The sequence below is a fragment of the Ceratotherium simum genome, chromosome 23 (assembly GCF_057802395.1).
Source record: "Ceratotherium simum simum isolate JZ-2026a chromosome 23, ASM5780239v1, whole genome shotgun sequence".
NCBI classification, from domain to species: domain Eukaryota; kingdom Metazoa; phylum Chordata; class Mammalia; order Perissodactyla; family Rhinocerotidae; genus Ceratotherium; species Ceratotherium simum.
Genome location: NC_141922.1, coordinates 37,406,086 through 37,429,456, shown reverse-complemented (window position 1 = coordinate 37,429,456; position 23,371 = coordinate 37,406,086). Strand labels below are relative to the sequence as shown.

General features: G+C 42.6%; 1 protein-coding gene across 6 annotated transcripts in view; it reads left to right on the top strand.

Moving 5' to 3' along the window:
- GRHL2 (grainyhead like transcription factor 2) overlaps positions 1 to 23,371 on the top strand; it is a 160,175-nt gene that overhangs the window by 124,486 nt on the left and 12,318 nt on the right. For 5 of the 6 annotated variants that reach the window (XM_087447570.1, XM_014788095.2, XM_087447571.1 and 2 more), the window contains 3 exons: positions 2,153 to 2,184; positions 13,264 to 13,358; positions 17,362 to 17,447. In XM_087447570.1, coding sequence (XP_087303696.1) covers positions 2,153 to 2,184; positions 13,264 to 13,358; positions 17,362 to 17,447 — 213 coding nt within the window. The remainder of the gene's footprint in view (positions 1 to 2,152; positions 2,185 to 13,263; positions 13,359 to 17,361; positions 17,448 to 23,371) is intronic. The other variant, XM_014788094.2, reaches the window with a different exon arrangement.

The following is a 23,371-nucleotide window of genomic DNA, read 5'->3' as shown; positions in this document are numbered from 1 at the left end:
TTTTCACTGTCAGCCCACGTGTATCCTCCTCCTTCACTATCCCACTGAGTCACATGTGGGTTGGAATATTCATCAGACAATTATCAAAAACTAATATGAGGGAATGAACCCAATATGCAGGCATTGTGAAGATCTTCAGTCTTCCTTTTCTCACATTAAAGCCCTGATATTCACTGTGGCTTTTGTCTGGAATGCCTTTAAAAACAAGTGATAAGGGGACCTTGGGAGAAATTGTGGGATGCAGAGGCATTATCTTTCTGGATAATGGATACTTTGCAGGTATCAGCCTTCCTCAGGGCACCTGAACCCCAAGAGGACATCACCCCTCCCTCACACCCTAAAGAACAGTCTCCCCAGTTGTGGTTTGTAAATAGTCTGCCGCCAAATTACAGGAGTTCTTGATACCAATTTAGGTTCCCAATTTCCATTCCAGGTCTTTCAAGTTAAAAATCTCTGAAGGGAGTTCCAGGAATTTGCATTCATGACAAGGTTGCCAGATATTTTTTTATGCACTCAAAGTTTGAGAAACACTCTCTAAAAATTAAACTCAGGCAATAAGCCCTTCAGCAGACAAGGAAGAAACAGTGGGTCATTACATGAGAGGAGGAGAAACGACAATGCAAGGACGGTGACGGGGACAGTGTGGTAGAGGCCACTCAGGAGGGCAGGAAAACACTTAAGAGAAGGCTGTTTCCGTCTTCGGGTCACCAATCAACTTTGCAGAGAGCTGTCCATTACCCTGCCATGTGGTCAGCGGGGCAGATGCATGATGCCGCATTTAAAGAAACCAGCAAAAAACAGGCCTACATCAGGAACTTTTTCCAAAAAATCCAGTTGTGTGGCCAGTGCTGTAGCCCAGACTCCCTCAATTATGTGGGTCACTCCATATGCATCCAATAGATAGTCCGATTTCTAGTCCATCACAATAAGAATGCTCCCTTGCCACACGGAAACTTGGGGTGTGGGGGAGGAAACATCTCGACTTCATTGTTTTCTGTTTAAGAAGAAACAAAGTATACAATACAACAATAGACATAAAAAAATTAAAGAGGAAAAAATTCCCCGTGGAAATCTGAACTAATGACTAGAATGACTTGTTCCCAAAGAGTTCCAGGTAACCAGCTTTGTTATGGAACTACGTCTGGGCTTGGCAGCATCCCAGAAACTGCCGAGCCTTTGAGAAAGTCTGAAGGGAGGGTGTCAGTCAGGCCCAGCTGTTTCTCTCCCAGGTGACTGGGGCAGAGACAGTGATGAAATGCACTAGAACCAGAGGCGACTTTTGATATCAGTAGGTAAATGTCTGATACTAACTTGGGTATTGTTCTTCACCCAAATGAAAATGGTCCTGAAACACACAGAAAAAGCTCCTGAAAGGCCCGCAATTAATTTATATAAATAATTGGGTCAAGAGGACCTATATACACAGCAGATCCCTTCTGGATTTCTGTAGTTTTATAAAATAATCAGGATGCTTCACAATTCCTTTAAATCTGATTCTGCCTGCCACTGTGCTGACCACCTAAAGAAGTCTGTTCTCGGCGTCTTCTGGCCAGGAATACCTCCTGCAGCTGAACGACCTTCCCGCAGTCTGAAGACAGTTGACTCCTAGATTTTTGTGGTTGTGGGAGGCCAGAGTAAACCCAAGCCCCTTTGGGGAATAAAGAGAGGCCTGGGGTTCCTGCCGTGCGGCCACAGGACCCTCGTGCTCCCGCCCCCTCACCGAAGCACAGTGTCTGCTGTCAGTTCACCTGTGGACCAGATGGGGTTGGTAACTTGCAGACCTTGCTCCAGAGCCTTTCTCAACAATGATTTTTCGATCTTGCTAAAATATTTCCTTAATGTCAAAAGCACAGTTTGGCTTACGGCTATAGGTAATCTGATCAAACTGACTTGAGCTAGAAATAATCAGATTTCCAATTTTATTTCATTACAATCTAAGAATTAACCCTAAGGGGAACGTGAGGAGGTTAAATTTGTATTTCCTCAGAGACTTGCACACAGCGTCATTCTCACACACATACACACAGCATCATTAAACAGGTTGTCTTTTGTCTTTCTTAAGAGACAGTGTAAGGCTTTAGGAAATTCTGTGCATCACATGTTTCCATTTCTTGTGTCTGACCTACAGTGAGCCTATTGTTTTGTTCCACAGGTCTATTACAACACGGATGATGAACGAGAAGGGTAAGACACTTGGTTCTTTCACGTAAACACCCAAAGTCAGTTCATGTCGGTAGAAATGGCTCTTTAAGCACAGGGTGACCACGGGCAGGGACTGGGATCTTCCTCTTATCTCTTGACTCAGAGCTGAGAAACGCTTGATTCTGGGTACCGTCTGAGAAGAAGGCTGGGGGAATGCTGTCCTCCTTCCAAGTCTCTCTTTATTCCTCTCTCCTTCCTGTGATCTGCCTTTAAATAACTGGCTATTTTTCTAAGTGACACATCTCTTCGATTCTGCCTTTTCGCCAATACTCCAGTTACTGAAATCTTTGAACCCAACATAAGATCAAGCTGAGCTTGAGGCAAGAGCTAAGGAGACAGACTGCCCTACTTTAGGTACTACCTGGACCCCCCACATATCCCTCCAGAGGCCCTCACTCTGCCAAATGAGCCTGGTGCGCTAGTGGTAAGGCTGGTTTGAATGGGAGCGGGGAAAGCTGAGAACCTCGTCATTGTCCTTAGCGTTGTAGGTTAGAGAGGGTTTACATAGGGTCACTAAAGGCTCCCAAAGTCTTGCACATCCGGTCTTTGCATTGTGCTTTGTATCCATTAACTCATTTTATAGACTCCTAGAATTTTAGAGCCAAAAAGGAACCTTCAAGATCATTTAGCTGACTCTATCCTAGGCAGTGTAACATCTATACCACATCCTTGAGGGGTAGTCAGCCAGCTTCTACTTGAATAGGGATATTCTGAGTATTCTCACTGTGTGTGACATAGCTTATTACACTGTTGGATGGTTTCAGCTCTCGGAAAGTTATTTTGTCTGTTGAACTGATGTCGCCCTTCTTTTGACTTCTGCCCGTTGGCTGTAGTTCTGTTCTCTGGATAAGTCTCATCTTTTCCTCCTCATTCAAACATCTCCTTCCTCCCTGCAACTACACTTTGTAAAACATAGTTTTACTTCTCAACATCTAATTCTCCCTCTAGCGGATGCCACCAAATTTGTTAATAGTCTCCTTAAAATTGGCTCTCAGAAATAAACATGTGTTCTGAACCACATGAGTTGGAGATTATATTGGGCTAATTTCTTCTTATGACCTGAACACTATTTTTCTCTTAAAGCAACCTAGAACTACATTCATTTTTCAATATCTACCTTACATTGCACATATAGAAGTAAAATCTTGATTTTAGTTACATATGTATAACTAAAATTTCTAGATCCTTTTTTTTCAAACTAGAGTCAAATGAGGGCTTCCCTGTTCTTCTGTAATTTATATGTTCACTTGTGAAACATTTCAAGGTGAAGTAGGTGGGGCAGACGTTGCTGAGCTCGTTTCCAGAGCAGAGGTCGGCAGACGACAGCCTGAGGACCAAATCAGGCCCACCAGCTATTTTTGTACTGTCCACAAACGTTTTTAAACGGTTGAAAAAATCCAAAAGAATAATATTGCCTGACACATGAAAATGATGTGAAATTCAAGTGTCTATAAATAAAGTTTCATTGGAGCACAGCCACGTTAATTCCTTTATATGTTGTCTGTGACCGCATTGGTGTTACAACAGCACCGTTGAGTAGTTGCAACAGAGACCATACAGCCAGGAAAGCCTAAATATTTACTAATCTGGCCCTTTACAGAAAGAATGTGCCACCCTCTGCCCTAAAGGATAGAGACTCTCAAAGGAGTCAAATAATTCCCCAGCTGGTGAGGAGCAGAACCTTGTCTAGGATCTGACCTCTAAATTCTGAGTTCTAAATTTTCTCAATGCCTAATTAGATTGTTCTTTTTATCTTGGCACATAGCTAATATATTTCCAGTGGCTGGAATGAACAGAAATGATTAGCACTATCAATTCTAATCTGTTATTCACATATTTTACAAGGAACAGGGTGGCGTCATGGAAAGAACATTGACTCTGAGCTTAGGAAGCCCGTGTTCTACTCCTGGGCTGCTGTTTACCTGTGTGAAGCCTTGGGTGGCTCCCTGACTTCTGGAATTTGGTTTCTTCAACTGTAAAATGAGAATTTTATATAAGAGAGTTTTTAAGATCCCATCCAGCACTACCATTCTATTATTCTCATGGAAAAACTTAGCATTCTGAGTGACAGGTGTCTGAGACCTGAATGCTGCTTCTGTGCAGACCTCAGCTGTAAATCCACCTCGGCCTAAACTGTCTTTCCTTGCAAGTTGGCAACATTTAGGTGGCCAGTTGACCTACTTCTGACTCTTTCGGCTTGGACTTTCAGTAAAAATTGCCCTCTGTTATTGCATAATCACGAGGCCTGAGGACCAAGTCTCTTATTCTTACACGTTTTGTAGCGAGAGTCCAGTTGAGCGAATATGGGCCGCCATGGAACCTCCGTGTTAATACATAGTAGGTACTTGGCTATTGTTATCTGTAAAAGTACTAATTAACATTCACTGGATATTTTAGGTGGGCACTGTGCTAAGTGCTTTATATGCATTATTTTATTGAATTCTCCCAAAATTCCCGTGGGGAAGATGCTGTAATTACCCACTTTATAATGAGGAAACTGAAACTTCAGGAGATTGAGAAACTTGTTCTGAGTCACACAGCTGGTAAGTGAGAGGCAGCTTTTGAACCTGAATCTAGCTGCACTCCCATCGTCTGCTTTTAGCTCTCATGCCCTATCACCTAACTTCCTTAATTGTTAATCTACCAGGAATTAAGAATTCTTAATTCTTAAGCTTCCAAGGAGGCATCAAGAGACAAGCCCTCACTGTGAAGCTTTCTTAACAAGCCTTTGCCTCATCTTTTGTCACCCTTGGCTCATCCCTTGAAGCATGGGACTCAGATTGTGACAAGCCCAGATGACTGTAGCTGGCAGAAGGGATCAGATCTGAGGCCACTGCACACATTCAACTCTCCCTGAGGAGCGCCACCTTCGCTGGTATTGGCACAGCCTCCATCAGGACTGTCTCTGACCAGTTCTTCACTCTCCCTGCCAGGCATAGTCATGTTAGCATTAAAGCATCTAATTGACAGTTTGACAGCATCATTCACGCAACCACCAGCTGGAGGTGATAGCCCAGCCTAGGCACACCAGAGCCCCTCTCCCTGCCTGACACATGAAAATTATATGAAAGCCAGAGTGATGGTCAGACAAAGACTTGTTCACAAGTAGGAGACATTATTGGCCTAAAGTGCCAGCAAACCTGAATACGTTATTAAAGAGGGAAACTACAGAAAATTCAGATGAGGTGGGATGGGGAGCAATCATCAGCCGGGCGCTTAAACTACACAAAAAGAGGAACATTTGTTTGTTCTTGCCTCCCTGTCTGATGATCAAGTGAGTATTTGGGGTGACTTCTGCTGCTGAATTTGGGAATCGACAGACAGACTCCGTGCAGGTTTGTTTTGTAGGCAGGGGATACAACACTTAGGAAAGGAGTCTTTTGGACACCAGTTTTCAGCAGCAGGTCTCTTGTTGCACATTGGAATGAATACCTGACAAGTTAAAAAATACTCATGTCCAGGTACCACCACCAGAAAGTTTGATATAATTGGTGTGGGGTGCAGCTCAGGCATAGGGACATACTTAAAGTCCCCAGGTGATTGAAATGCTCAGCAATGTTTGAGAATCACTGCTCTAGAGCCAGTCAGCAGTGGTTTGATCTGGCCTTGACCTTAGAAGCTCTGTGACTTAACACAACAACCTTTTGGAGCCTCAGTTTCTTCATCTAAAATTAGGAAATAATAATACATACCTGATAGAGTTATTATATGGATTATTATGTAAAATGTCCTGACACATGGAAGGTGCTTTAAAAAAAATCATAGCTATTGTTATTGTTAAGGTTCCTTTTCAGGCCTTGAATAAATGATACTTAATTGAGAAATGGAAGAGGGGAGGGAGGAAGAATGGAAAGAACAAGTCAAACAGAAGGAATTTTCTGTAGAGCATGGGCCTTTAACCAGGGATTCACGAATGGCTTTCATAGGAAGGAGAGAAGGGCTTTAAACCCCTTGAAATAATATGTAAATTGATATGCAAATATCATGCATGGTGAGAAAATTCTATTTCCATTACTTCTGAGGATCTGGTCTCCATCTCTATCTGACCTCTGGTTCCTAGAAAACCTTTCTGGCCTTGATCTAACTTAGATCTGATCCACCAGTGTGGACAGATCTAACTCTGTCCACACTGGTCCCCACTTAGGTGCCACCTGCTCCAGCCTGCTCTGAGGTCCCTTCAAGCCTAGCAGCTCTGTGGCCCCTGCATTTGGGGCACAGGGATCCTTGGCGGGTTTGGGCATCCCTGTGTCTGGAGAACAGTGGGTTCCCTCTGATATCCTGCTGTCACTGTTGGATGCTGCTTGGGACCCTCAGACCTCAATACTCTCCAAGAGTCTCTCGACTCGTCTTGGTTGTTCTCAAAGGCCCACCACTGTCTCTCTTGGGGCCACCTTGTATAACCTCCTCAAAGCTGAGCCTCTAGCAAAACAAAAGCCAGAAGAAGGCAAATGTTGGACCAGGCAACTCTGTAGATAGGTTACATACCAGTTTGGAGAGTCAGCTCCCCAAAGTGACTTCGTACATCAGGCTCTTGAGTGACTGCAGCAGAGGGCCCTGCCTTTTCTCTTGCAGGAGGGAGGGTCCTGTAGATGCTGCCAGACCAAACAATGAGCTTGGTTACAGTGTTGCTGAGAAAAAGAGACGCTTCTGGTTGTTCATCTTCCATGGAAGCCAACACTTCGGCTAGAACTCAATACCCTTTAGGAAAGTTAGGGATCATTAGCCAATCACCAATGACTGCATTTAATCAACATAATATTAAACCTAAAAAGTATTCACTCTGTATTCATCAGCACAAAATAAAATTCATCTAGAATTCTGCACTATTTCTCTTAAAGGAGCAATTTCTGAGAGAAGTAAGTGCTTTTCTTTAATAAGGTTCTCAGGGATGCTAAGCAAACCATCAAATGTGGGGTATCATGGGCGATGTTTTACCATATTCACATGAATATAAGGTGATTACAAATATAGGGCAATTTCCCCAATTTCCCAAGGAGAAGACAAAAACATAAAGCTTTTGGGCCAACTGGAATAGGTAAATCTTTATGGATATAGCCAAAAGAATCAATGATCTACTGACACTTTGTTAATTTAATTACACATACATTTAAAGAATAACATATCATTTAGAAATATCTGTCACATTTTATGAAACACTTTTATTCAAATACTTCACAATTCATTTTTGACATCAGTGTCTTTCTCATCACTCAAGTTTCAGTTTATATCATCTCACACCTTTATTAGGGCAATTCTTCTCTACTACCATCAAAGTGGAGACACAGCACTTTTTAAATCCATATATATGAGATTGTCGTCAGAAATTTTATCCCAAGGCACAAATATTGATTCTCATAACATTAGAAATAGTTCCATAAGTGACTACCACAATGTTGCCTCCCTGTTTTTAATTAAACTTTTTATTTTGAGATAATTGTAGATGCACATGTAGTTGTAAGAAGCCTGCCCTCTTTTTGATTGATATATTTTTATTTTTCACTGTTAAATATTCCATTTAAAAACTCACCCAGTAATAGTCAAATCTGTATCAGATATGCAAGGGAGGTTTTTAAAAATATTTAAGGAAAGGAAAATCATTTTTACCATCCCTTAGAGTCACAGATTTTCATCAGTTTCTTACATTAGTACTAGTTATTCTTGTTTGTACCAGTTTGCCATTTTGCAAATTGGGATATTTAAACTTAAGACTTTTAAAACTGAACTTTACCTCCTTTTATAAATTTAACCTACGTGTACCCTTTCTGTCGCTCTTTTATTTCTGTCTCTGGGATCTTTTTCCTATTGCCTGAAGAACTTTGTCTAGTATTTCTTTTTCTGTGGAAACTGTGGCAAAGGCTTCTCTCCTATTATTTGTTGGTTGTTTATTTGTTTGTTGTAAATGTTTGTATTTGTAATCACTTTTGTAGAATATTTTTGCTAGGTATCAAATTCCAGGTTGGCAGTTACTTTCTTTCAGTTTTGGTTTCCATCATTTCTGTTGAAAAGTCAGCTGTCTGCCTTATTGTTGCTACTTTAAATGTAATCTATCTATCCTTTCTTTCTGTCTTGTTTTTGGGGGAAGCTGCTTTTAAAATTTTCTCTTTCTCTTAGGTTTTCAGAATTTTTATTATGATGTTTCTACCTGTGGGTTTTTTGGTTTTTTTGTATTTTTTTCCTGCTTGATATTTTATAGCACTTATTGAATCTGTGGGTTGATGTATTTCATCAGTTTTAGAACATTCTCAGCTGTTATCTTTTCAAGTATTGCTTCTCTGTTCTCTCTCCGCACTCCTCTGAGACTCTGTGTGTATTAGAACTCTTTATTGTGTCCTTATGTTTTTCTCTGAAATTTCCATCCTCTTTGCTCACCATGCTTCAGCCTGGATATTTTCTACTGACTTAACTTTCAAATTGTCTCTTCTGTTGTGTCCAATTTACTGTTAAACTCATCTATTGAGTTCTTAATTTCAATTATTGCAGTTTTTAGTTCTAGGATTTCCACTTCATTGATTTATGTATTTTAATAGATTTCAGTTCTATATGCCTTGTCATTTATTTTCTTGAACACAATAATCACAATTATTTTTAAGTTCACATCTCATAATTCAAATAACTGTGCTATACGTGTGTTGTCTGTTGGTCTGTTTCTATTGTCTATTTTTTCCTTGGTCTTGTTCATTAGTATATTTGATAAACATTGATTGAATGGTGAACAACGATAATAAAATTATGGAGGCTCTGGATGAGCATGTTTTTCTCTTGTGAAGGTTTTCTCTATCCTCTGGCATGCAGCCTGAATGAGTGCAGATCACCATAACTGAGGCCAGGACAGAACTGACTCAAAGCTGGGTTGCAATTTGTATTAGCCTCAGACTACCTTTGGTTCATCCTAACTCCTGGAATGTAGCTCTGAGGAACTTTCCATGGGCCCTCTTCCTTGGTGGGGCCTGAAATCTGATTTTTGTTTCCTTAGCATAGGGAGACTGCCAAAAACTCCGCTGTGATCTTCAAGGTCTTTCTACTTAACTTTTTAGTCTCTTGTCCTGTGCAGCTTAAGAACTCGGCACATACCTCAGAAGGAATACTGCAGAGTGTCTGGCTCATTTCTCTGTGCTTCCATGCTTTCTGGAAATTTGACCATAAGTCCTAGATACCTTTGCAGTTCTAAACAGCAATTTCTGTTTCTCTAACACCATGAGATTGCCAAAAGCTTGCAAAATTCTTTGCCTTTAGGTATGGCCTTCTGCTGGGATTATCATCCTCTACTCCCAGTCAAGAAATGGCAAATGCTTTCAGGGGAAAACTGGCTCATTGATTATCAGCTCACCTCTCTGAAGTTCTCTTCTCTGAGATCTCAGCCCCTCAAGTTCTGACTGACTGATCAGCAGTCTCCAATACCTTCAATAAGATATTTAAACATTTTTTCATACAGTTTTTCACATCATTCTCAGATAGAACATTGGTTTGCCACAAGCTACAACATCTTAGCCAGAAACAGAAATATCTGTATTTCTTCTTAAAATGATACTTTTGGGTCCTACTGACTTAGTCATTTATTGCTTGCAATTTTTTAGCCCTTAACTACAGTAATTATTACTAAATTTATGTGTGAGTTTTGTTTGCTTGTTGATTGTTGTTTTTGTTTTTTTTTTTTTACTAATTCTGTCCAATGAATTCTATCAATATTCCAAACTGCATCGATTAAAGTCATTTCAGGATGATGGGTTCTTTCCCAAAGAGTAATTTGTTGTTGAAAATAAATTAATTAAGGTCCTACTCCATAATGTGAGAGACTTTGTGAGGACTTGAATATAAGAGGAATTCCTCTTTTTTGAGGTTAACATTGGGGAGGAACCTCAATTTATTTAGGGCACACATAGATCGTAAGCAGAGTTGTAAAACTGTGTCTCCGTGGTGCCTGCAACTCCTGTCTAGTGCAGTTCTGGCTGGCAGGTGGGGCACAACACTGCCTTTCCCAAGTGTGGCCAGAGACCCAGGCTTCAGACCTGAACTCCTTCCCAGTTCTTTCTGCTCAAACTTGTCACGCCTTTGTTTATACCTCAGGGACTTGCTTTCCCTGAGATGGATCCCACAAGGCAATGGCTTACTGTGTTGCTGAAGCTTGAGTCACTGCACATATTTCACACATCGTGCCAGTGGGATGGAGCTTGATGTCAGAGAAAGCACCTTCTCCTTGCTCTCGTGTCCTTTTGTGTACAATCCAATATAATCAGACAGGGCATCAGGAGACCTGGAATTTGTGCTCTTTTCATCTGTCAAATGAGGCAGTCATATCTGCCCCTCTTTTCTTGCCTTGCTTTGAAAATAAATGAAACAGTTGAATTCAGACCACACAAACTTATTGACTCCTACTGGGATTATAGATTTGAAAGTGTGAAAAAGCATTTTTGAACTCCCAAGAGAAATATAGTTTATCCAAGATGTTATTTTAATGGCAAAGTTTGTCATGGCTTAGAATGGGGTGCCACCAAAAGTCAACAGCACTAGAAAAATATAAATAAATCTTGCTTTGTGAGAAAAAGAAAATCACTAGTTTGGGAACCCTCACACAGCATGAGAGAGTGTCTGGTGATGTTACAGGCTGTTTATTCATTATTAACCTACTGGTCACTGACAGCTGTATGATTGGATTTTTAATCTTCTGCTCCTGAGGTCATGATCACTCCAGTTCCAAGATGTGACAGAATAATATGACCCACTTTTATGACAAAAAAAAAAGTGAGGGGAAGACAGAGGGAACAGTGCTCTAAAAATTTATTATCATCTTCAGCTGGGACTTGAGTTGTTCCTCTTGTTGTTTGTATAGTTTGACTTACTAGGGAATAAAATAGAATGCTGACTCTTAACATCATTTCTCATACCCTCGCTCATCATCATCTCAGATTTATTGAGTACCTTAATCATAAGGTTGTCCCTCAAAGCTGGGTTCTCTGAACAGCCCGTTTCACTTATTACCTGCATTGCCCTGCATAAGGCACTTAACACACTGAGCCTTAGTTTGATCATCACTGAAATAGGGATAACATTGCTCTTTGCCTTGGCTGGCTTGCAGAGTGTTCATAAGATTCGACCAAGGAGATGAAAAGCATTTTGTACAATGTGAAGTCTTATTCAGGGTGATAGACATAATTTTGGACCGCCTAGAGTATGAGATGGTAAATTAAAGCATTGTTGGTTTGATAATTTAAGCTATTAGAATTAATAGAAATACTTTTTGAACTGTCCACAGTTTTGTACCATGTGCTCTTTCTACCACTGGACCGACCATTAGCTCAACTTGAGAATTAGTAAATAGTTTCTTAATGACAATGATGCCAATGGGGAGTTGGCTTGGAAGCTGGGCTTTGGTATTATCTTGGAAACTTGGGATTGATATAATGTCAACTTCCCATGCAGGAAGCTTTTCCAACTTTAGTCCTTAAAGTGGACCAAAGTGGTAGTTTGGACTATTTGCTATCTGATGGTAAATGGAAACCTTGACCTCTTTCAAACCGTCTGCCTTATCTACTCTTCCCCATATCTCTCTTCCTCAAATCTCTCCAACTTTAATCATCATCATCATCATCATCATTATCATCTGTATCTAACGTTTCACTAGCACTTGCAATGTATCAGGCAACTTTGTGAGTGCTTTACATATGTTGAATTCATTTAATTCTCTCAACAGCCTCCTGTTAAAGACAAGGAGACTGAGGCTCAGGGCAGTTGAGGAACTTGTCCCGTGGTTGGTAAATTATAAAACAGGGGTTTAAACCAAGGTAGTCTGGACCCAGAGCTCATATCTTAACAATTCTATTTGGCACTGCTTCATGTACCTGGTTCCAAGAATCCCCTGAGATGTTAAAAATTTCTAAAAATCTGCATCTATTCTCTTGAGGGCTTAAAGAATAGTAAGACTCCATTCAGGAGCATTTTTAGTCATTTTGGGTTGCTATAACAAAATACCATAAATTGAGTGGCTTAAACAACAGAAATTTATTTCTCACAGTTCTGGAGGCTGGAAGTCTGAAATCAAGGTGCCAGTATGGTTGATGTCTGGCGAGGACCCTCTTCTGGCTTGCCAACGGCTGTTTTCTTGCTGTGTCCTCACATAGCAGAAAAAGAGAGGGCTTCCCTTTCTTATAAGGACACTAATGTCGCCATGGGGGCTCCACTCTCATGGCCTAATTACCTCTCAAAGGCTCCCACCTCTGAATACCATCCTACTAGGAGTTAGAGTTTCAACATATAAATTTGGGGGGACACAAGCATGCAGTCCATAACACTCAGCATCAGTGACTTCTCTTCAGTGACAGTCTATTCCAATTTCCATTCCTCTCGAACAATCCTCCCCTTCCTTTGAGTGCCCAGGAAGGACAGGAACTTTGGGATGAAATGCAGTACCACCAGAAGTGGCCCAGTTGGGGACATTTAGGGCTTCAGGAAGTGGGACTGAAATCCCTCCCAAAGGGGAGGAAGGGCTGGGCAGCCGAGGCCTGGGTCTCTGGGAGCTTCCACCACTGCAGTCTCATCTGCTCCAACCAGATGGAGCCGCAGAACAGCAGGAAGTCAGGGCAGCCTCATAACAGAACCAGCTGAGTAGGACTTCGCCATTTCCGTAGGTCCCTGCTGTGCCCTCGGAACTGGCAAGAGAGGGCCGGACACCCAGGCCCTAGCTAGATGGGAGGGGCTGATGTAACTTGGAGACCACACAGACACCAGGGCTCACTCCTGCTACCCCAGCCCTGATCTTCTGAGCAGGAAGGGGGGTTAGGTGCAGGATGGAGTGGGTAAAACCTAGAAGTCTCACTTTGGTGGATCTGTATTCATCAATGGGAAGTGTGTCTCAGGTCCACGCCCTAAAGATACCAGTGTGTGTGTTCTGCCTCAGACAGGGATGACTTGGGACCTGTAAGGGGGGAGAAGAGGATTGGTGAGTGGATCCAGTTGTGGAGAACTAGGGATGATATAAGCAAAGGAAAAAGATAAGGCCTGACACATACATGAACTTTTGTTTTGGTACCCTGCATGCTTTACTTAATTCCTGCTCATCTTTTCTAGCAGCAGTGTCCTTGTTAAACGGATGTTCAGGCCCATGGAAGAGGAGTTTGGTCCAGCACCTTCTAAGCAGATGAAAGAAGAAGGGATGAAGCGAGGTATCTCCCCTGTTGGGGCACTCCACTGGCGTTGCTGAAGTAACCCCTCCTCCAAGGGGTTGGTGGGGGCGTTTCACCAAGAAGACCCCTGTGGTTCACTGCGGGCTGGGAGAGTCTTTATTGACACAGGAAGTCCACAGTCTTCTCCTTTGCTTTAAACACTGTCCTTTTAAACACCTTAAGCAAATGTTTATTCTTTCTGGACACTGGTTCTTTCTTTTGCCTTGGGAGAAGTGTAGTAAATATACTGACTCATCCAGCAGTAAGATACAAGATTTTTAAAGAAATGCTTGCTGTGTATGTGATAATAGCATCTCATAAGCACCAGCAATTGAGAGTTAATTGTTCAATAGATGAAAATTATTAATCTCACACAAATAAATGAACCTGTTTTCTATGACATCACCACGTATTCATTTTCTCCCAGTCAAGGGTCTTATTCCACTTCACCAAGAAAGTAAGAAACGAAGCCTGAGCCTGTCAATGTCTTGCTTATGATGCTGTCCAGAACTCACTGCTCTTCCTCCGAGTGAGAGGACAGTGACGAGGGTGGCAGTTTTTCCTCCATATCCTGCTGTAGCCAACACCAGGAGCTTCCAGAGACCTTCAACTTATACAGCACTGGACTTTTTTAATGAGTCAGGTTGCCATTTAAATATAGCCACCATCCGCACAGGCTTGAGATTTTTGTTATTGAGAAATTTAATTTTTTTCCTAATTGTTGAAATGAGATTGGCCTACTGGTCAAGGGTATCCCCTCTGAAGCCTCGCTCAGCCATGTGGAGTTGTGTGACCTTGGGAAGGTCCTCGGCTCCTTGGAGTACTCATTTGTAAAACAGGGATGACACTGAGTACCTCTCTCATAGAGTCACTGTGAGGATTGATGAGTTAGTGTATGTAAAACACTTACCTCAAATGCCTAGCACACAGTAAGCACTTGTGTTCACTATCATAACTATTAATTTTATTATTAGGCTGGATCTAGTTAAGGTATATTAATTGTGAATAGGTAATTAGCGTTTCAAAATGGAAAGAACAGAAATAGCTGGGTAGTATTAATTACATGAGCAACATTTAAACCTTTAAAAGATCTTCCGACTTCACAGGCTCATCATCAAATATTCAAGCGCATTTTGATGTCCATTCCTGCATGCCTTTTATATCTGAAACTTTGCAATGAGGGCAGAGGTATATGGAAATCAAGAATCACACAGGCAAAAGTAAGCGTAGCCTGCATCCACGTGGTGCGTGCTGGCTGCTCCAAAGGTTGTGCTTTTCAGATTATTTTGAGATGGTGAAGCCAGTACAAAAATTGCCACTAGGAATTGTATTGGGCTGTGATGAAAAGCAAGCCTGTGGCCTTTGAAACATCTGAATGGTAGACACATGAGGGCGCTGTAACCTACCAGCAATAGAGAACAGTCTCCCAGGAGTGGCTTTTCTTTGGAAAGGACAGTGGAGTTCCCACTCTGAGCTGGTCTTTGACAAGCACAAGGAATCAGGGTCGCTGACAGTTCCCATTGTTTATTTGCTAGAAGTTCTCCAGGAGAGAAAATGACTGTAATTATCACCAATGCCATTATTTGTTGTTTTGCTTTTGTAGCCGCTTCTCAGGGTGGCTCCGTGGGAGTCATTTGGGGCCACCCCCTGTGGCTGTCTGCCTTTGTCTGCACAATGTCTGGGGTGCGTGATGGTAGTTATTGCTGTCCCTTGCGGAGCGATGATTATGAGTGCTCTGCCACAGACACACAGATGATGAAAGCTGACTCCCTGGGCAAGCCGTGGGGGTGTGCTGTAAGCCCAGCATGAGAGTGTGGCAGTCAACAAGCCCAGCAAGAAAATGGGGGCACTGCCCTGAGGGTGTCTCTCCCACAGCCCATCAACATGCCACCATACCGCCTTTAACCCTTTCCAGAGACGCCTGCAACAAGAGTAGCAGCCACACTGTATCAAAGACAATGATTTTAAAAGAAGAGATTTGTAAATCCAGTGGAAGCAGTCCTCATTTTAATAGAACATGACTTGGGGTTTCCTTAGGGTCAGCTTGCTGGAAATTGTATTTTTCTGTTGGGGGCTGTGGGAAGAAGTTATAGAATGTTCATCTGTAACAGCCATCAGTGGGTTGTTTTGTTTTGTTTACTGTAATTTTTCTCATCTAGTTGTATTTGAGGTCCTATGGTCTCATTATTTCTCATTATACTGCTAACATTGAGTCTTTCTGTAGTGCCATTAGGTCACTAGATCATTTCAGCTGAAATGAAGGCTATAAAATGTTCCTTCCAAAGGACAAAATTTGGAAATTCTTTAGAGACACATCAATCTGTTTATTTAATTGTTATTTTATTTTTATACTAGGTAAAGAGAAGAAACTGTGCAATACTTTTTTTTTTTTGTCATACACAAACTGAACATCGGCTAGCTGCAGAAAGAAAATGCAGGCAGAACTCCTGTGCACCCATGTAGACTTTGCCTTTATAAATCGGGCGCTGTAATAAAGTCCTTAGGAATTGGGGTGGAGGGGGAGGAGGAGTGGGAGATTTAGTTAGAGCTGATTTTATTTCCTGGCTCCAACTTCATTCTTCAGGTGGATGGCGACAGTAGCTCAGTTGGTATCTGATTGTAGTCGAGATCCAGGCTCAGCTGAGTTTTTTGACCTGTGCATTCTTCCTCTAGCGGCTGGGTGCATGGGGCTTCATCCTTGGCAATCTTGCTTCCCTCTGAAGGAAGAACCAGAAGCCACATCACTGGGAAGAGGGAGAGAGAAATGGCAGTCAGCTCTCTGGGGCTGGAGGGTCGCATATGAATGGCAGTTCCCAGTTCTTTCTGGGAGCTAAGCCCCAACGAGGTTGCTGTTAGGAAGGTACAGGCAGGGAGGACAATGGTGGAGCATCTTCATTCTCTGAGGCTGGGTTTGCGCATCTCTAATGATACTCGGGGTTCCTAGCATCTCTCATATCCTGTGTATTGTCAAATTCAGAATTTTATGTTATAGAGAAATGAACAGAAAGCTGCATTTGCCTTCTCTGGGGGCACTAGAATCGCGACAGTCACTTCATGAGAGCATCCACTGATTGAGGAATGGGTGCTTGCTGTGTGCCAGGCACTGTGCTAAGCGTCTCACATGGATGGTATTTCATTTAACCCTCACAGCAGGTGTATGAAGGAGATATTATTATTATCCCTGTTTTACAGAGAAAACCAAGGCTTGGAGAAGTTAAAAGACCTGGTCCCCACAGCAGGCTGAACTGGGGTCAAAACCAGACTTGTCGTGTTCCAGATTCTAAGCTTCTTCCTCAACTTGCCTGTGACACACACTGTCTCCCTCCCAGGCCTTTGCACATGTTGTTCTGTCTGCCTGGAGTTTGCTCTCCCTGGCTTCTCTTTCTCCCCGCCCTCCCCACCTCCCTTGCCTGTGTTGAGACCTACACATCCTTCATAACTCGGATCTTTCCTTCAAGGTTACCTTCTGGGAGCCCCACCCTACCCACCCCGCTGAAAAGCTCAGGCCCCTATAAGCACTCTCTCATTTCTTTTTCATTCATGACTCTTATAACTCCGTCTGGTTGTCCGCGTGTTTGAGGAATGCCTGCCTCTCTAAGGGACTGCAAACTCCTTAAGGGCAGGCTGTGTCTTAACTCGTTGCTCCTAGCACACAGCCTGGGACCTAGGGCCCCAGCAAGGGTCACAGAAAGAGATGTCTCTTTATAGATCATGTCGTACAATGACCTTGAGAAGTTTAAATGTGAGCAATGTGTGAAAGCATCTTAACAGCCTGTTAGGTGTTACCCAATTGTCAGTTTATTTCGTCGACCCACTCCTCAACAGTCCCTAGCCGCAGATTGTCTATGGAGGTGCCTCATCACCTTGTAGGATGTTGTCTAGGTCGGGGGTTCGAGACTTAGTGGATAATGTCAGACTCCCAACACCTGTGTGACAGGAAGCAGTCTCCTGTGGCAGTCTTGTGGGCTCCTCAGTCACGGCTTCCCTCCGCCTTCTCTTTCAGTGCTTTTGTACGTGAGGAAGGAGACTGACGATGTGTTTGATGCTTTGATGTTGAAATCTCCCACGGTGAAGGGCCTGATGGAAGCGGTAAGCAGTGAACCCTTTTCCACCTCCAGGAAACCTGTTCATATTCTCCTGAGCTGGGATCCATTTATTAAAATGCAGCCTTTGAGATGGCTCCAGAATGAGCTTTATAAAGGAAAAGAAAAAGCAGAGATTTATGGGGACACAGATCTCCATGCTGTCGTGGCTTAGGAAACTGAAAAACTGCCAATTCCCTGTCAATTTAAGCCTAATCAGAGTAAGATGCCATAGAGAATGGTTAAACTATGAGTTTCCATTTGTCTCTTTGCATGAAACCAATTAAATATGTTGACTTCCAAATAAGTAAAGAAGAAAAACAGTTAGGAAGTATCTTGCTAGTTGTGATGGTGTAATCCAAAATAAAAATTTAACTTCTTTTGGTTAAGAAAAAATATATATTGCAGAGTTATAGTGATTTAAGTAAGATTCTGAATTCCCTCCCTCCCTCCCTTCTCCTCCCCAACTTAGTGTAGCATTCTACAACCTGGGCTCAGGAGAAGTTCTTTTATGTTTTATCCATATATTATCCGTCTGAATATGGCTTAAATATGACTCTACTTTTAATATGATTTCTAACTTCCTCCTACCTTATTTTTTTCCTGTCCAACTATGTTGTAGAGGATCCAGGTTTTTTGTAGTGATGGAGACAACAGGGCTGCCAGGGGACAGTCCAAAATCATTTGTTGGTCTGGAAAACTGCTACATTGACAGCATCTTGGGTTATGGGGTGAAAAATTAAAATGTAGAAGATAGTGCCTATTGGTGGAATCACACAATATGTGGCCTTTTGTGGCTGGTTTCTTTGACTTAGTGCTTTTGAGGTTCATTCATGTTGTAGTATCATCAGTACTTCATTCTTTTTTATGATTGAATAGTACTCTGTTGTGTGGATATACCACATTTGGTTTTTCCATTTATCACTTGATAGACATTTGGATTTTTTCTACCTTCTGAGTATTGTGAATAGTGCTGCTGTAAACGTTCATGTACGAGTTTTTGTTCGAACACTTGTTTTCAATTCTTTTGGGGATATTTCCAGGAGGGGAATTGCTAGCCAGCCTCAAAAGGCCATATCGTATAACTCAACTTATAGGAAATATAAAAAGAATAGGCAAGTTCGTAGACACAGAAAGCAGATTAGTGGTTGCCAGGGGCTGGGTGAAGAGGGAATGAGGAGCGACTGCTTAATGAGTTTCCTTTTAGGGTGATGAAATTTTCAGAACTAGATAGTCCTGATGGTTGCATGACATTGTGAATGTACTAAATGCCACTGAAGTGTACCCTTTAAAATGGTTAAAATGGCAAATTGTATGATATGTAAAAAAAAATTATTCATTGTTCATCTGAAACTTTAAAAAGAAATGCACAGGAATGTTACCACCGCAGATTTTACACTGCCCCTATGGTTGGCATTATTAACAAGTCCCCAGGGCATCCAGGACCACCCTCTAAGAAATACTGATGGAGGGCTTAGTAATCTTTCCTATTCCACAGGATTTTTCATTAGAATGGAGTTAATTGTTACTGAATCTACTGTGCATAAAGGAAAAACAAAAACAGAAATGGACACAACAAAAACTATGATCTATATCTCTTCAAATGAACCATAATTTTAAAAATGACCCCAAAATTGCCAGAGGTAGACACATGAGCTAGAGAAGCCTATAAAATATTCAGGCCTCTTTGGGGTCCTTTGGACAAATTTCATGCCCCCAATCTGGCCTTTAAGATCATGTTACTGAAACTGACTTACCTAGGACAGTGGTGAATATGAAAATCCCCTTAGCAGTTGTCTCACATGTGTGTTTGCAGAACCCAACCCCAGATTTTGATTCTGCTGGACGGGAGGTGGGGTGGTGGTGGAGGATCAGGAGTCTGTATTTGTAACAAGCTCCTCAGGGTGTTCTGAGATCAGCCAGGTGTGGGAACCTCTGATCTAGACCAACCCTGAACTGATTCATCATACTATGATTCATTACGCCTTCTTCCTTGGTGTCTTCCTGTCCTGTCTGTGACATCTGGCCAGTTCCACAAGTGTTCTATAGCAGTGGTCTCACTGGACCACAGTGGGGTTAAATGTCACCTTCACTCCCACCCAAACAGCCACCCAGCATCCTCTGGCTGCACTCCCCGCCACAGCAGAGTCAAGCTTTTAATCCCTTTTAGGGGAGCTCGTTACACCTGCCTTGCTTTGCTTAGCTGGGGGCGGGGGGAGAGTAATGCATAGCGTCCTTGGACCTTGTAAGCTGTAGAGAGGTCAGCTTCTCTAGGCTGGCTCTGTTCAGATTCTTTACGGCAAGTCTGACTTCACCTCTCCTTTATTAAGCCTCGCAAGAAAAAGTTTAATTAAAGCACCAACACAAGCTATCTCCTTGCTGCCTAAGTTGTGCAAATGGGAAAGCAGGGCCAGAAAAGCTCCTTTGGGCTCCTCGGCGGGTGCAGTCTGGGGGTGAATTCTGAAGGAACAACAGTAGCAGCCCCTGCCATTGGGGGGCAGCCATGAAGGACAACAGGTTCTATCTCAGTGAAGCCGTGAGCACACCGTGAAGTGAGAAGGCAAAATTGTGAAGAACCCTGGATCCTGCTCACTGTAGTTGTACTCTAAGTTTATTTCTTACCCCACCTGGGGGGGTAAGAAAGGGCTCTCTCTAGGGTCTGGGTTCTCTGAGGACCAGCACCTCAGTAGTGTACGACATTTTACGGCCCTGACACTTACCAACACACATGTGTGGAGGCAGCGTAGCCAAGGGAGCCCAGCACAGAGGCTTTGGGATCAGAAACCTGTGTTCAAATCTTGACTGTGCTGGGAGCCGGCCCCGTGGCTTAGCGGTTATGTGCATGCACTCCACTACTGGCGGCCCGGGTTCGGATCCCGGGCGCACACCAACGCACCGCTTGTCAGGCCATGCTGAGGCGGCGTCCCACATACAGCAACCAGAAGGATGTGCAACTATGGCATACACCTATCTACTGGGGCTTTGGGGAGAAAAAGGAAAAACAAAAAAAAAAGGAGGAGGATTGGCAATAGATGTTAGCTCAGGGCCGGTCTTCCTCAGCAAAAAGAGGAGGATTGGCATGGATGTTAGCTCAGGGTTGATCTTCCTCACAAAAAAAAAAATCTTGACTGTGTCTCTTACTAGCTGGGCAAGTTCCTTAATTTCTTCTTCATCCTTAAAATGGAAATAATAATAGTACCTACCTCACAGGGTGGTTGTGAGGATGAAACGAGACACTTCAAATATTAACCCCTCTGCCTGATTCCTAGGTACCCAATAAAGATTAGCTTTTGTTACTAAACCATTGTTTTGAGTAGCAATCAGAGCTAGAAAAGTCACAGTGTGAAAATTTCCTCCTTTTGCTCAGATTTTGGATTTCTCAAATAATCAGCTTCTTAGAGACGCTGTCCAAAAGATAGAAAGTCATCTTGGCTGGTGATTCCATTACATAATTTCCTGCTAATTTGGCATTTCAGAGGAGGCATGGAGCTGTGGAAATGGTGCAGGTGACTGGGTCTGAGACTCTGGAAGTTATGTGGAGAGTTCCCCTCCTGAGTCTAGAGGCAGAAGGCTGCTTCCTAGAAATGATCTTGATGCTCCACAGTCCAAGGCCCCACACTAAACGAAGTCTCAAAACAAGTAGGCAATGGGACCCCGACCTCCATGCTTTATTTCAACTCTTAATTTTAAAATAATATCATCGTGTGGGGGGTTTTATGTTTTTTAACAAAGCCACATTAACAAAAAGTCCCTAACTTTTAAGAAAATATGTTTAATCAAGAGATATTATACTTGACCTCAAGCCATCACTTTGAACCCTGTCACTGGTTGAAAATGGCTTCTCATAAAAACAGACACAGTCCCCCACTCATGGTGGACCTAGCATGTCCTGTGGGCCTAGGGTGTTGCTTCTTTAAGTGGGAGATTCTACGGAATCTCTTAGGGCACTTTTCAATGATGTCATCCCAGAGCCCCATGCTTGACCTTCAGAATCAGGCTCTCTGGGGGCAGGCCCAGGCATCAGCATTGGTAACAAGCTCCCTGGTTGACCTTGAAGCACACTAAAACTTGGGAGCCTCAACTTGGTGTGTACCTTCGCTGGAAACTAGTGTTAGGGTCTGATTCTGCCCTAAGGTCCTATGTGCATATTCACTTAGAATGGGAATAAACCCCCTTATTATACTCTTTTGGGGTCAAAGGTCCTGTAAAAGTCCTTTGGAGCAGGGGAGTGGCCCTGCAGGCTATTCCTTGTTCATAGCCCCAGCCCTGTGGGTTTTGGAAAGTGGCATGGATCTAGGCTACCTCCTTCATCCTTCATCAGCAGACCTCACAACTTCAAAGGTAAAAGTGCGCCTTGTGTCAAGTATGTGTGTGTGTCTGACAATTGTTTTTGAAATAGAAACACCTGCTTCATATCAATATTCGTATTGTTTTATTCTCTCCCTGAACTAGTTATTGAAAGGTTGGTTGTGCCTCAGCTTCTTCATCTGTAAAATGGAGTCACTCAGAGCATTAAATGAGTTAACACAAGCATCAGTAGATATTAGCTGAGCAGATGATGGCAACGACATTGGTGACAATGCAGCTGCTTCCACAGCAGGAGGATTTGGATTGCTTTCCAAATCTCTTCTTTTACATCTCCTGCTAAACTCCAGATTCCCTATCCCAGGCATCTGACCTATTCCCCGGTCAGGCATTATTTAGATGTAAGAGAAAATCTCTACTGGAGGATAAAGAACCAAAAAAAAGTCTTCCATTTTTTCCCTTAAAAAAAAATAATTGCTGGCAATCAGTGAAATGTTGATTTGTCACGGAGACAGAATAGAACAGTGTCGTTGCCCTTCCTTCAGATGGGAACTGAGGTCTGAGTCAGAAGGTGCCACATCAGACAGATTTATTGAACAGTTTGGAGATGGTGACCGTGTTCCTACAGCCTACACAGATTTCCTAGAGCCTGTAAGTCAGGTCACTTAATAAGATGGAGTACTTCTGTTATCTAGAAATTGGGTTGTTTTTGTACTCAACAGACATTATACTCTCTCTTGAGATAATATTACTGAGTCCGCCTTAAAGACGTGTTCTGTAAGACCAAGGTCTCAGGGCCCCCTGTAAGCGCATGTGCAGTAGCATGTAGAGAAAAGAGGGGACAGGGGGACTTGACTGACTTGGGGTCAAATCATTAATGTGTAGTCTTGAGCATGTCAATCTCAGAATCTTTGTTTTCCTTCCTTGCAAAATGTGGACAATGGCTACCTTGAAAAATTGTTTTATTGGTACTACCCTTGACCTCTCACTGTCTTAGAAAGAACTCTTTGACCACAACAAAGAGGAATGGAATTATTGTTTCATCTATGCCAAACTGGGCCACTTTTCTATAGGACAGTCTAGGTGATTCTTCCTATTCACTGGTCCTGAACCTCCCAGACCTTCATTTCACATGCCAGAAACTCATTATCTGTACAGATCTAGACACCTAGATAGAAAAAGAAAACAGTTCTCTGTCGCCAGATGTTACTGAATATTCCCATATTTGATGTCATTTGGATGAACTAGAATGTTTCTCTTTTCATCTGTGTGTTTGGTATCATGTCAATCAAACTATCCATATAACTTTGAGGATTCACTTTGGCTTCTTCATTCTTGTAGTTAGGGTTTAAACTTGCTTACAGACAAGAATTTGGTGATGATCATGATGGTAGTGGTGGTGACATGAATTTTCAATTTTTTTTGGCATTGTTGAGTGATTTTGCCTAGTAATCTGACAAATAAAGGAGCTCCAGCCACTGTGGCCCCTTGCTAGTCCTTGAGCCCACCAAGGCTCCTCCTCCCTCAGGGCCTTTGCACTTGTTCTTTCTGCCAGGACTGCTCTTCCTCCATATCTGCAAGGCTCCCTCTCTCACTTCCTTCAGGCCTCTGCTCACACATCCGTTT